Consider the following 13,597-nt stretch of genomic DNA (forward strand, 5'->3'; position numbering starts at 1 on the left):
CTGGGGGTCATGGGTTCGAATCCCACTGAGTAAACTGTGTATTTGTTTTTCTCTGTAGGACTTTGAAATCACTCAGTACACAGTGTTTATTACACACCAATGTAAGGGGTGAAACAAAACTTTTTAATAAAAATAATTTAGCCTTCGAGAAAGACTCTCCTAGGGTCGAAACTATTTTTTTTGTAAAAATAATTTGGGTGCATGATTTTCCTAGCAGCTAAGAAGCTGAATTGCGAAGGATGCGGCTGCAACATAGTCAAGTCCAAGGAATAAAAATCTTGCAATTTGGGAGATTTTGTACACCTACATGTATCAGGGAGGTAGTTAGAACTACATTCACCATGGTAGGAAGAAAGTTGCCACCATCAGGAAGCTTTCGTACAACAATCATGAAGATATATAGAAATTACATTAAACATAACAGGGAAAAAGTTTCCAAAATCAGCGATTTTCAAAACTGGTCATGGAATGATTGGTTGTTTTTCAGGGAAATTTCTGCAAAATCGGGTTGAGTTGACGGATATGCGTGCTCAATAAGAAGCCACAATACACTGGTCCATTAGGCTCTTCCCACAGAAAACGTGTTAGCAAGAACGCGTGAGCCTCTCCAATGCCTTTCGGCGCAACTCTGCCGCGCGGGCCAAGCATCCACGCACGCATGTCGGACTTGAGAGTGTCAGACTTTTGGTTGTGCAATGGGTTATGATTGGTCAAAACGCAATGGGGTGGAGTCTAATGGATCGGTCTGTTATTATCCCTTACCCATGGTACTCGATGACCTTGTAGATAAAGAATGCTAATGCTATGGCAGCTAGGGCGTAGTACCAGCTAGAGATAAACATAAGTGCAAGGCACATGACCATACCGAGGAAGGAAAGACTCCAGTGGTACCACCTGTAACCATAAAAAAAAGGAAAAAAAATGCAAATTTTAAAATTAGTCTAACTGTTTCTGTGGTTTTTGGAACTCGATTAATGGGAAGTATGTTTCAAATCTTGTTGATTTTCTGTTTTTCATTTACAACTTGTATGAAAATGGTAATAATTATTTAACTGAAATGTTCACTTTGTTTTGCAAGTAGACCTGTATTGAAAGATCAGTAGTTTAATTTAAAAAACATTTCTACTCTTTAAGGCATACCTTTTGTAATTTCCTCACAAGTTAATGACTACATCAGCTGATTTCAAAGCACTGGAGAGCATTTGATATTATAAAACATTATTAGAAACTACCCCTCTTAGAGAAAGAGATAATTTTTCCCCAAACAATCTGAAAGGGTTCAAGCATGAGTTCTTACTTGAAACGTGGTCTCCAGTTTGGCGTTTTCAGCAGGGTCTGCAGAGCACACGCTAGATTCACAAACATGTAACACATCAAGAAGAACCTATCAAGTCAGAAACAAAAACAACTATCCATCAAACATATTAAAAAGAGCTTTTAAGTTCAAGGCTTCATGTCTCATCCGAAGGACGTTGCAATAGCGACCAAGAGTCTTGCTTGAGGACACTAGGGACACAAGTGTCAAGACCCCACGACTCAAACTGATCAGAAATACCAGAGCTCGACTACAGTGTGCTTGACCCCTGTGGCTACATTGGCAAACCCTACATCTGTTACCCTACAGACTGTAAAGGGGGTTACCCTGTTTCAGCCCAACGAGTGGGTGGCAAGGGCCGCTGGAAAAATAGTTGTCTTGTAGCCCACACCATGAAGTGACCTTCAGGCCTGGTGTGTCTGACAACTTACATACAAACTCCCCCACCCACCACCCAAACTGTTTGACCCTCTGATTATGGTGGTACACATGCATGCCAGATCCCATGTTAAACAGAATCAATTTACAAGCGCAGTTCTCAGTTCGACAGCATCAAACAAAACAAGTGTTAACATTCAGCAAGCCTTACATGGTGATGATAGGAGCGACCATATCCAAGCTAGCGATGAGGATCCCAATCTCCGAGATACAAAATGTCAATAATAGAGCCCACGTTGGCTCCCCAGTCTTAGACCCCCGGCCGAACACCGCTAGGAACGGGATGATGTTATCCTTAGCTATGGCCTGTAAGAGCCTCGGGGCACCGGTGAGACTCTGTAGCCCCGCCCCGACTGTGGAGAGGAAGGCCCCGATCAGGACTACCCATTCAGATGGGAAGCTGATGGCAGCTGCGACTAGGACACCACCGACACTCTCACCATATCTAGGGAAACAAGGAGAAAAAATAATGTGATCGTAGAAAAGCAACTGGTGAACGCCGATAGATAACCATGGTATTTATTCAAATATTTATTAATTCAGGTCGAGAAGCCAGGGATTCTAAGAAAAGCATTCTAAGCAAATTTAAAGGCTCCTCCTTACCGACTGTGTTCATTTAATACCTTTAATATCAACAATAAAACAAATTACTAACTTTGAGTCTGATGAATATTTTTCAACACTTGAGTTTCGGAAAAGACAAATGAGATCAATCTCATCTTAGTGCTTGTTCCAATGAGAACTGGTCTTTTCTCATTTTGATTCTGGTCTTGCATAAAATACACAAGATGACAAGAGGTATCGATGTGGCGCGCTGCCCATCCTAGCAATGCTGTTGCATTATACACTTATCAGTGAGGCTGTTATGATTCCCTTAAAGGGAAGGTACACGTTTGGTAATTGTCAAAGACCAGTCTTCTCACTTGGTTTATCCCAACATAGGCATAAATAACAAGCCTGTGAAATTTGAGCTAAATTAGTCATCGAAATTGTGAGAAAATGATGAGAGAAAACCCTTATTGGACGAATTTTTGTGCTTTCAGATAGGAATAAAAGACTTCTAGCTAGAAGTCATTTATTATTTTAGTGAGAAATTACCTCTTTCTCAAAATCTATGCTACTTCAGAGGGAGCAGTTCCTCACAATGTTTTATACTATCAACAGCTCTCCAATGCTCGTTACCAAGTCAGTTTTTAAGTAAATATTAGTTTTCAGTAATTACCAAACATGTACCTTCCCTTTAATGGTTCAGAAAATAAGAAGAACACATTTCGCAATGTCGGATTGCTCATTTGATGTCTGGTACCCTGACTTGCTCATGGCAATGTGTACATGTAACTTACTTGTCTCGTAGAACCTCTCCTCTTATTGTGCCGGCAAAAAATAGAACAGAGGTCAGATCTGAGGGTCACACAGTCAAGAAATAATGTAACACATTTTATTCTTACATAAAATTGTTGGTCGCCATACTTTATGTTTGAAACAAGTATAATTTGTTTCCCCTTTTTTTTTCTTCTTCTGTTTATCTGTAATTAAAACCTGTTTCCCTGACTGTGTATAGTTTCTGTGTAATTTTCAGCATATACATGTAGGTATTTTAATATTGTATTGCTTGTTATACTTTTTAGTGTAAAGAATAATTTTTCAGATCCTTTAGTTGTTTGTAGTATTTTTAATGGTTTCATTAAGGTAACAGCTGGTCTGGCCTAATTTTATAATTGTTTGTTTTGGGATTTAATTGGGGAATATAGGCCTATAAGTTTTTTGTTTTATTGTAATGCTTTTCATTTTGCTGTTAAGCGCTTTGAGGAATGCCAATTAATATTGCGCTATATAAATACTGTTTTACTATTATTATTATTATTATTATTATTATCCTGTTTATCTTTCTGCATTCAAATCAATGAAACCAAACCAAGGCTGGTAGGGCAAACAAGTCTGGTCTCATGCACAGTGTGCAAGCTAATGTGAGGCGCTGATCGTGTTCTTAATGATAGATTTTAATAATGTCTATTTCTGATTTTACTTATATCGTGCTGTTTTTATCTTTCGTATTTCGCCTGTACATGTATATTGTAATACTTTTCATGAATGTTTATATTATATTTTCAATGTATTTTTGTATCAATGGTAAATTTTTAGTGTGTATTTTTATACAACATATTTTTAAACACGCAAAACCAAGACGCATTTCACTGTACAATTTTATATTTTGCAAGTGACAATAAAAAAATTAAAAAAATTAATTAATTAATTAAACAATGCAATAAATACATACGTACAGATAATCAAAGTAAAATCTACTAGTACATGTGCGTACATGTACACAACCATTAATCGTCACATGCAATTTTAATGAGTTGGTCTTAATAGGCAATTTAAAACCAGATAAAGAACTTCTCATTTGGCTCAATCCTTTAACACATGACCTTGATCCTGCGGTTTAAGACCTCGTTGCCACTTTTGTAAATGATTATAAAGGATACAGATGAGGCTTGTTGTGATGATAGCAGCAATAGTCCCTCTTGGAATGGAATACTGAGCATCCATCAAATCACCTGACCTGTTACTACCCGCCATTATACCTGTAAAATAACAACAACAATGGCACTGTTTAAAGGAACACATTGCCTTGGATCGGACGAGTTGGTCAAAACAAAAGCGTTTTTAACCGTTTTTTATAAAATGCATATGGTTGGAAAGATGTTTTAAAAGTAGAATACAATGATCCACACAAGTTTGCCTCGAAATTGCGTGGTTTTCCTTCTACTGTGCGAACTAACATGGTCGGCCATTTATGGGAGTCAAAATTTTGACCCCCATAAATGGCCGACGTGTTAGTCAACGAGGTAAAAGGAACCCACGCAATTTCGAGGCATATTTGTGTGGATCATTGTATTCTACTTTTACAACATCTTTCTACCCATATGCATTTTAGAAAAAACGGTTACAAACGCTTTTCAAAGACCAACTTGACCGATCCAAGGCAACGTGTTCCTTTAATGCAATCGCTGTAATGTTAGGCCATGTTCTGAGACGGCGACTTCGGCTACAGCTACGGCTAGATTGAGTGCTTCTGCCTATTCTTCAACACTGACAGACCCGCTGATCTAGCCGTAGCTGTAGCCGAAGTCGCTGTCTCAGAACACGGCCTCAAGCTATATTGAATTACAATATGATGCACTTTTATGTCAACTGAACAATGTTTATCTTTTTTAAAAGATGTTAAATTTGCATCGGGGATAAAGAATCCCACCCGAGTAAAATGCCTGTGATTTTTTTTCACAGGACTCGGGAAAGTACTGAGTATACAGCGCTACACACATCGGTGTATGGGTAAAAAACTAATAATGTTTATCTTGTTGGCATTCTCTGCAGATTATGATCAAAGGGTGGATTCTTATTTAAGCAAAAAGTTTTAGTATTGTGCTGTCACAAAAGAGCGCTTACATATTTCTAAATAACTATTTTTCCTTTTGTGTGTATTTGTAATAATAAACTGTTAACATTATTTGTAATAACTGTTAATGACTGTTTTTGTAAACTGCACATTTCTTTAGCCTAATATTGCAGTATTAAAAAATAAAAAAATAAATAACAATCTCAAACAGGGCAGCGTACAGGCAACCAGACAAACCAAACAACGAAACCATACAAAGAAAACAAAGATCAATATGTCGACTTCCTTGAGATGGTAAGATACCGTTTAAAATAATAATAATAATTATAATAATAATAATAATAATAAAAATAATAATAATAGTAAAAATTTATATAGCGCCATATCCATCGAAAACAATGCTCCATGGCGCTAATACAGAGAAACATTTAAAATACAGATAATCAGCAAAAACAACAAGATATAAAAATAAGTTTAAAATCAAGCGAACAATGACAAGCAATTAAAGAAAAATGTGGATATTGTACTACCAAAGTGTTCCTTTTGCACCTAGTGCAGTCAGTTTCTTCCAAGTAGCCTGTGAAAATTGGCCCAGGTGACAACGCCTATGAGCTCATCAGTGACAAACCTCTCTCTATCAAGTTCATAGTGGTTGATAATCAACCAATATGGCTGATATTGCAAGAGATGAAACCAAACCCTGAAGGATTGATATTAAGGGGGTAAAGCTACTCTTTCAGTGTTTGTAACTCGTTCAGTATTGGCGCTAACAGAAGCAGGGAATTCCAGGCTTACATCAAGCGTGTTTCACAGGTTAGCAGGGAAGTTGTGCTTCATATTACTAGGCATTCTTTGCTTACACAGCTATTGCAGAAAGTCAGAGAATGGTGATCTTAAGCGCAGAATTCGGTGGTAAGCAGCGCCATGAATTTGGGCCCCGCTCTTCTGAAAAGGCCAATTGTCTTACCGGTAACAGAGGGGAAGAAGATGGCTAGCAGGACGTAGAAGGAGGTGGTGATGTCAGCTACGACCTGATTGTTGATTCCCTCCTGCCTAGGAAGCACATCTCCTGAATCACGGTACTCATTAAAGGCATTACCTGAAAAGAAATCATTTCAAATATTGATGAGGTGTTTTTTTCGGGGCGTGATACTTGGCCCTCGGGTAAAAACTGGACATTTTTATTAAGGATAACATAATAATTGAATATAATAATAATAGTGGCTTCTTAAATAAAATAAATATACCACGCCCATCCATCACTCAGTGACGCTCAAGGCACTTTAACATACAGTATTTTCCTGCAAAGTATGTGGGACTACGTTTAAATTATTAGACCTTTTTTTCCATTCATTCATGCATTATTGGTTTATTCTTTAGAAACTAAATTCCCATGGCAACCTGGGGTAAAATTACAGGAAAGTATACAGAGAAAAATATTTACATTGTATAAAACAAAATTGTTTTAAAAGTTGTGAACTAGTAACCTGGATAAAAATATTGTTGGCGTAGCCTTCTCCTTTAACTTAGCATCATGTAATGGTTTACAATGTGCTGTGGCGCAATATGCTGCCAATCAAACCAGAAAAAGAAAAGAAATTCCGGGCGGAGAAATCACATCCCTTGTACAACCACACCGATTTAGACCTATTCAGACCCTCAGATGACTCACGTAATAATTGCCCCGTGCCAAGTCCAGGGATTCCGTTCTGCCATTGCACCTCGTTCTTCTCAAAGTAATCTTTACAGCCGTCTGTTTCATTGGAGGTGCAGTACATCTCCCCAAGGGCGGTCACGTTACCGTCGCTGTAAAAGCTACAGTTATTTGCCTCACTGGAGTCAAACTGCAGGGCTATGTTCTTATCGAACTCACAGAATCTGAATCAAAAACAAAACTGTTGTTTAGTTATCTACCAGCACAATCACTGAATCTTAGTAAGTTGGGTGGGAAAACAAAATCATGTTTTGGAGAAACTCTGTGATAATTTAGATCAAGGCTCCATCATCAGTAGTTTTCAATGGCCTTTACTCGATAAAATAAACAACTTTTTAATTTAATCAGAAATTAAATTGACAATCTGGACAAGCTGGAATTTTGTTTCTTCTTCTTTAAATATACATATAATATTAAACTAACAAAAATACCAACCCACAATGTCGCGAAAACCCCCCCACAAAAACCCCATACAATTATGAATAAAAAATTGGGTAATTACCCTGTTCAACTTACGCAAGTTCATGGGGAGTGAAGTACCCGACGTACATACTGAGTATCGTCAGCAGGACACACATCAAGAAGAGAAAAGCGCACTTGTTGACGTACTTGACACCAACGAACACCAGCAGGGAGAGTATCATGAGGATTCCGGTCCCAAACACCCTCATATTATTAAGCATTGCAGAACTCTGGCTGGCGCCCAGCGCTGTGATGTCACCAAATAGTGAAATACTTGGCGCGATGTATATCTACAGAAGAGTACATTTCTATCCGTTACTGCAACATCAACATCTTACGAAACACACAACCCATAAACAGGGGTCAAAGTCATTGCCGACAAAATAAGTCTGAAACTGGGATCCCAAATATCAAATAAAATTTGGCCAGATAGCAATTTGACGATGGAATAATTCCAGGAGCTTGGTGAGGGAAAGTAATTTTGGCAAAAAGACCGTCACAGTGAACAGAATAGCCATTTTGAAAATGGAGGAAGAAACACAACGAATACAGCCTTCCATAAAAAAAATAAAACAATAAAAAAACAGCAAAGAACTAACAAACAAAAGAACAAAACAATCAAGCAGCAGCAACAGCAACTGCAACTTTTTAAAATATTATTATAATTTTTTTTTATGGAAGTTGCCAGACACTTTCACGAGTCCTGCGAGTATACAGTGCTAACACACATCGGTGTATGGGTAAAAACCAATTAATATTCTTTATCCCCGATGCAAATTTAACATCTCTATTATCATTGCGGTACCCGCTGCCAAAACATAGGATTCGAACTGCCTCTAGCTACCGGGCAACCTCGGTAGTCTAGTTGGTAAGACACTGCTCTAGAATTGCAAGGGTCGTGGGTTTGAATCCCACCCGAGTAACATGCCTGTGATATTTTTTCACAGGACTCGGGAACAACAACAACATTAACTTATTTGTCAGACTCACCAGGAGGATTTCGATAGCTCCTAGGATGTACATGGCAGAGGCGAAGGTGGTACCGAGGTAGAAAAGGATACCTACCGCCCCGCCCCATTCAGGACCCAGCGCCCTAGAGATCATGAAGTATGAGCCCCCGGCTGGTACAACGCCATTGGTTGCAATGGCACTCATTGAGATAGCTGTTAACAAAGTCTGGAAACAACAACAGGTGGATACAAGATGATTTAGTTCAGTTCAGTTCAGTTTAGTTTACTCAATCAGTTTGCTAAGACAATACAATATTATTTGTTTTGCGGCCGAGCGATGAATGGTCCTTGTTGTGGCAGTTCTGTCTTTGAGCAAGATAACTTACCATTAATTGTTTTTCCTTAGTATGGGACATTAAACCATGTCCAATGTGCTAGGATTTGTAGTATACATTAAAGCCATTGGACCTTTTCGGTAAAAAAAAAAAAAAAAAAGTTCACAGATTTACAAATAACTTACAGGGTTTACAGAGGGTAATGGTGAAAGACTTCTCTTGAAATATTAATCCATGAAATGCTTTACTTTTTAAGAAAACAGTAAATCAATATCAATTCTCGATATCGAGAATTACGGATTTATTAAGAACACATGTCATGACACGGCGAAACTTGTGGATACAGGGGTGGGTTTTCCCGTTATTTTCTCCCGACTCCGACGTCCGATTGAGCCTAAATTTTCACAGGTTTTATATAGAAGTTGTGATACACGAAGTGTGGACATTGGACAATACTGTTTATCAAAAGGGTCCAATGGCTTTAAAGAACCCCAAAAACTGTTTCCGTTTCAAAGGGCCTTTGTTTGGGTACAGGTTTCTTTCAAGCAACAGTGATTGAGTTTCCTTATGAGGCATCATTGATTTTATTATTAAAAATGTAACAATACGGTACTTGTAATGATTATGGTGGTTGGAGTCTCCTAGTAAAAGGATCAATCTAAAGATTCTTTTGCAAAAACATCTTAAAACTCAAAAAGCAAAAAGTGCGACAATCACATGTAAAGGCATGTCGCCTAGAATGTGCACTACACTGCTGTATAACACACGGACATTACTCCCAAAATGGATAAACCCAAAACAATTAGCCTATTTAAAAAATAAAATAAAATAATTTACTCACGGTACAGCAAGAAATCAAGACAATGAAGAAGCTCTCCAGCGCTCCAGCCGTACCAACAATCCAAGACAATCGAATGAAGAGGATGACACCAAGGATGTTCTGTAGACAGGGGAGGTACACGCCCATCAAGGTGCCCATCTGAGCCCCTTTCTGTACAGGAATTAGAGGGTATAATAATAATAATTATGAACTCAAATGTGTTGTTTAGTACAAGCCTGAATGTCAATTCACACATTGCAACCCAGGCTTGATATTCGAAACTACGTGTAAATAAACAGTTCAAAAATTGAGGCAAACAATTTAGCTGATTTTCTGAGGGCAAGATAATCGGAAAACAGACTAACGTACATGTAGGAAGAATATCAGACATGCCTTTTTGAGTGGTTTCAGCAATAAACATATATAAAAAATACAACCATTGGGGAAAAACTGCTATTTGACAAATGCAATGAGCCCCCTTTCATTGTGCCTCAGATCCTGTCTTGTGCTTTCCTATGCAAGTAAACTCTAGTCATCCATCTGACTCCCTAACCCACAAGCCTCTCAAAGCCCTCCCCCAGTTAAATACAAGAATACAGTTCAGAAGTATACCGTCGTCGGCCTGTCTGATTTCCTGTCTCCAGGTTCTTCCGTGTGTTCAGGGAGAGACTTGTAATTAGCCAAGGTGTTAAGGAGGGAAGATATCTTGGGTCGATTCTCGATCTCTTCCTGTAGACAAAAATAAACACAAACAATCAAGTAAGAATAATAAGTTGGGAGGCTTCTCATCAACTCCAAGAAGTTCTCCACTAGACCACATGTCTTACAGCTAAGAACTTTCGCTTACTTCACCAGACATCACCAATCTCATCCAACTTCAGCCATCTTCTCGTTACTTATTGTCTTCAAACTTTTTCTTCAACTCCTATGGCCGATAATGTGTATGATCCAGTTCGGCACCAATGCTATTATGGAATGATCTCCTGTCAAAACTTCCCTAAATGTGAACATTTTCAAGAACTGTTTGGGGTAAACAAATTGGTTCTTGAAACATCTGTATTTAGCGCTCTATAAATGTTGTAATTATCATTATAATTATTGTTGTGCTTAGTTAATTTCTGTGGCTAAAAGCAGTTCTAAACAAGAATGGTGTGTGTTGACAACACAAATGCCCCGCTGAGATAGGTGTTGCTACAGCAAGTCCTTTTTGAGTTATTGCTTTAGCCAAAATGAGCTTAATATTTATCTGAGGGGGTCCAAAAACAATAGGCGTCTAGGGGATTCCATGACCAATCCACAAACCAAGTTTGGAGTTGATACGCCAAGTCCTTCTTGAGATATCGCTCGGACAACATTTCTTTAGTTTTAGCCATAACAAGCTTAATATTTATCCGAGGGGATCCAAAAACAATAGGCTTCTGGGGGATCCCACGACCAATCCACAAACCAAGTTTGGAGTCTTGAGATATCGCTCAGACAAGGATGATGTGCACACACACAAGGACAAGGCAAACACTATATGCCCCTTGGGCTGGCTTCACCGGCGGGGCATAAAAATTAGACCCAGCCACTGTAGTAATAGTGCTTACAGTGGGTGCGTTCGTTTAGCTTCCCTGGGTTGACCCCGGTGTGTGGCGTTTTTTTTTTCCCAGGACGAGTGTGTGCAGATAATTACCCACGTTCGTCCTGGTAAACAAAAACGCCACGCACCGGGGTCAACCCAGGGGAGCTAAACGAACGCACCCAATGTACAATACAATGTGTATTGAAAAACTTCACTGGGAAATACTGCATGTACACCGACTTCTGGGTATTATTTTGCACCATTTCTTTTATGATCTAATGCCTTCCCAAAATGTTCTCCCTTACGAAACAAAATACAGTCCTTTGCTCAGCAACTGATCATTACCCACACATTACAAGGCACCTCAGGTGGGGATGACCTTCCACCACACAGTATAGAGTATGGGGTACATGTAGATCTCTTCTCTAGACCAACAAGCATGTCAACTGTCAAGTGCAATTATCAGCAGGTACCACTTAGAAATGGAACCAACCTCTTACCGCCAAGATGACCTTAGTGGTCTAACAGTTAAACTTCAGCTCTAGAAGGTCATGGGTTCAAAACGCATCTAAGATGCATGACATCATGACAGGAGCGGCACCCCATGGCTGAGCAGTTTAGTGCATCTTGGTGACCAAAATCATTTTGCGTGTTAGGGTGTGGGTTTAATAATAACAGCATGGTTTAAACCCCCGTCATGACACTTGTGTCCACGGAGGCAATGAAGGCAATTGCCTCCATGCCCCCTGGTCACTGCCTTGGTGCCCTTGAAATGCTCTAGAAGAAATTTACAATTTCCCCATAGGGTGCCCTTTCCCAAGGAGAAAATGCCTTGGTGCCCTTGCCCTTTCAAAAACGAAGCAAACAGGCCTGTGACTGTACATGTAATTACTTCTCTTCACACAGAGGTACATGTAGGTGGGTACATGTTGAGGACAGAAACAGTTCTTGTGATTGAATTAGCTTGTTGCCCTAGAACATGCTGAGCAGCGCAGGATGTGTACTTCCCAGACATGACAGGGAGCTGATTTGGTTTAAAAGTAGGGTCATGTAAATGTATGTTAGTAACATGTATGTAGATTGGTGAATATTCAATGTCCTCATTTGGTGGCTATGTCTTTACCTCATACAGGGCCATGTTCTGTGAGATACCCTTCTCTTGGTCCACAAAGGGCGCCATCTCAGCTCGACTTCCATCACCTGCCACACGGAAACATCAAATCAAATAAATTAGTCGTCTTTCCTACATAAGTATGTTAAACCACAACTTGAATCTTACAATTGTTACAAATATGTTTACAAAATGGCATTTGATCCTTGTTCCCATCATTCAGCGCTTTGAGGAATGCCAATTCAATTTGCGCTCTATAAATACTGTTTGCTCTATAAATACTGTTTTATTATTATTATTATTATTATACAGAGCATACAGTACACAGTTTTATCTATGAACACACTTGATGTAAACAAGTTCTTATCATTTTGTTTGTTCATCACAAATGTTATGAATGAGTACTGCATGAGGGTTAACTTCAAGAGTCATAGATAAAAGTAAAGTTTGTTAACAGAGATCCACAATTTTCCGGGATGACCCGACCTCTTGTTATGTGTCCTACTTACGTGCATTAAAGGTAGGGTGCAAAAAAATGTACATTCGCCAAAATTGAATGACCATGAAAATAGTGAGTTGTTTTTTTCCAGCAAGTAGCATTGTTTTCACTCATGATTTTTTATTGTATCTTTCGTGATAACTTTCCTTTGGTTCTGCATTATGTTGACAATTTATCCAATCTTTGACCCTTCCTTTAAATAACACACAACAACCTTACCAACTTGTTCCACTAGCGAGCGGAACCTCTTGAAATCTTGCAAATTATCAGAGTTCAAGTATTAAGCGCTGGATTAGTAAACAAACACCATTCTAGTGAAGAGACGCAACATGCAGTGTATAATCTAAACAAGGTGCTAAAATGCTTGCCTATTTACACCGTTGTGTTTACCCTGGCAAAATCCTAGAAAAGAAAATTGGGGAGGTACATGTAGTGCTTTCTGCTCTATCGGCCAGGTATTGGACTGATGATACCCAAGCCTACATGTACATCCCTATGGACTGTTAAAAGGGGTAACCCTGTTTCAGCCCTAGGAGTACATTGTAGGTGGCAACAGCCCCTGAAAAAAAAAAAAAAATTGTAGCCCACACCTTGAAGTGACCTTCAGGCCTTGTGTGTCTGGCGACTTGCATTAAAAAAAAGAACCTTGCTTCAACTTCCGTTTTAACTGACTTTTTTGTTGACGTGTTTAGAGTACATGTACTTTGACATTTATTATGTGCATTTATAGCCTGCTTTTTGTTTTTGTTTTGTTGGTTGTATGGGTGAGAAAAGGGTAATCGATTTTTTTAAAAATCTCATAAAACTAGCGCTCCGTCTCTATAAGGTGTTGCCAGGGGAACCACTTTACACATTTGTACACAATGCAATAAGAAAAGACAAACAGAGAGTGATTGACAGAAACTGAAAACTGAACTCCTTGAATCTGGGATCGCAAGCGTGTGTTTTGCAGTGTATAGGGCCTATTTATTTATCAATTTTCCCAATCT

At 38.9% G+C, this 13,597-nt stretch overlaps 1 protein-coding gene across 2 annotated transcripts in view; it reads right to left on the minus strand.

Moving 5' to 3' along the window:
* The window catches only part of LOC139934323 (solute carrier family 12 member 4-like), a 44,213-nt gene that overhangs the window by 15,316 nt on the left and 15,300 nt on the right, over positions 1 to 13,597 (minus strand). For both annotated transcript variants that reach the window (XM_071928488.1, XM_071928487.1), the window contains 12 exons: positions 12,122 to 12,198; positions 10,047 to 10,163; positions 9,456 to 9,605; positions 8,320 to 8,505; positions 7,384 to 7,619; positions 6,826 to 7,031; positions 6,121 to 6,252; positions 4,240 to 4,338; positions 3,097 to 3,154; positions 1,905 to 2,198; positions 1,298 to 1,384; positions 763 to 894 (listed from right to left, as the gene is read on the minus strand). In XM_071928488.1, the coding sequence (XP_071784589.1) occupies positions 763 to 894; positions 1,298 to 1,384; positions 1,905 to 2,198; positions 3,097 to 3,154; positions 4,240 to 4,338; positions 6,121 to 6,252; positions 6,826 to 7,031; positions 7,384 to 7,619; positions 8,320 to 8,505; positions 9,456 to 9,605; positions 10,047 to 10,163; positions 12,122 to 12,198 (1,774 nt within the window). The remainder of the gene's footprint in view (positions 1 to 762; positions 895 to 1,297; positions 1,385 to 1,904; positions 2,199 to 3,096; positions 3,155 to 4,239; positions 4,339 to 6,120; positions 6,253 to 6,825; positions 7,032 to 7,383; positions 7,620 to 8,319; positions 8,506 to 9,455; positions 9,606 to 10,046; positions 10,164 to 12,121; positions 12,199 to 13,597) is intronic.

This window comes from Asterias amurensis, chromosome 3 (assembly GCF_032118995.1).
Source record: "Asterias amurensis chromosome 3, ASM3211899v1".
NCBI lineage: Eukaryota > Metazoa > Echinodermata > Asteroidea > Forcipulatida > Asteriidae > Asterias > Asterias amurensis.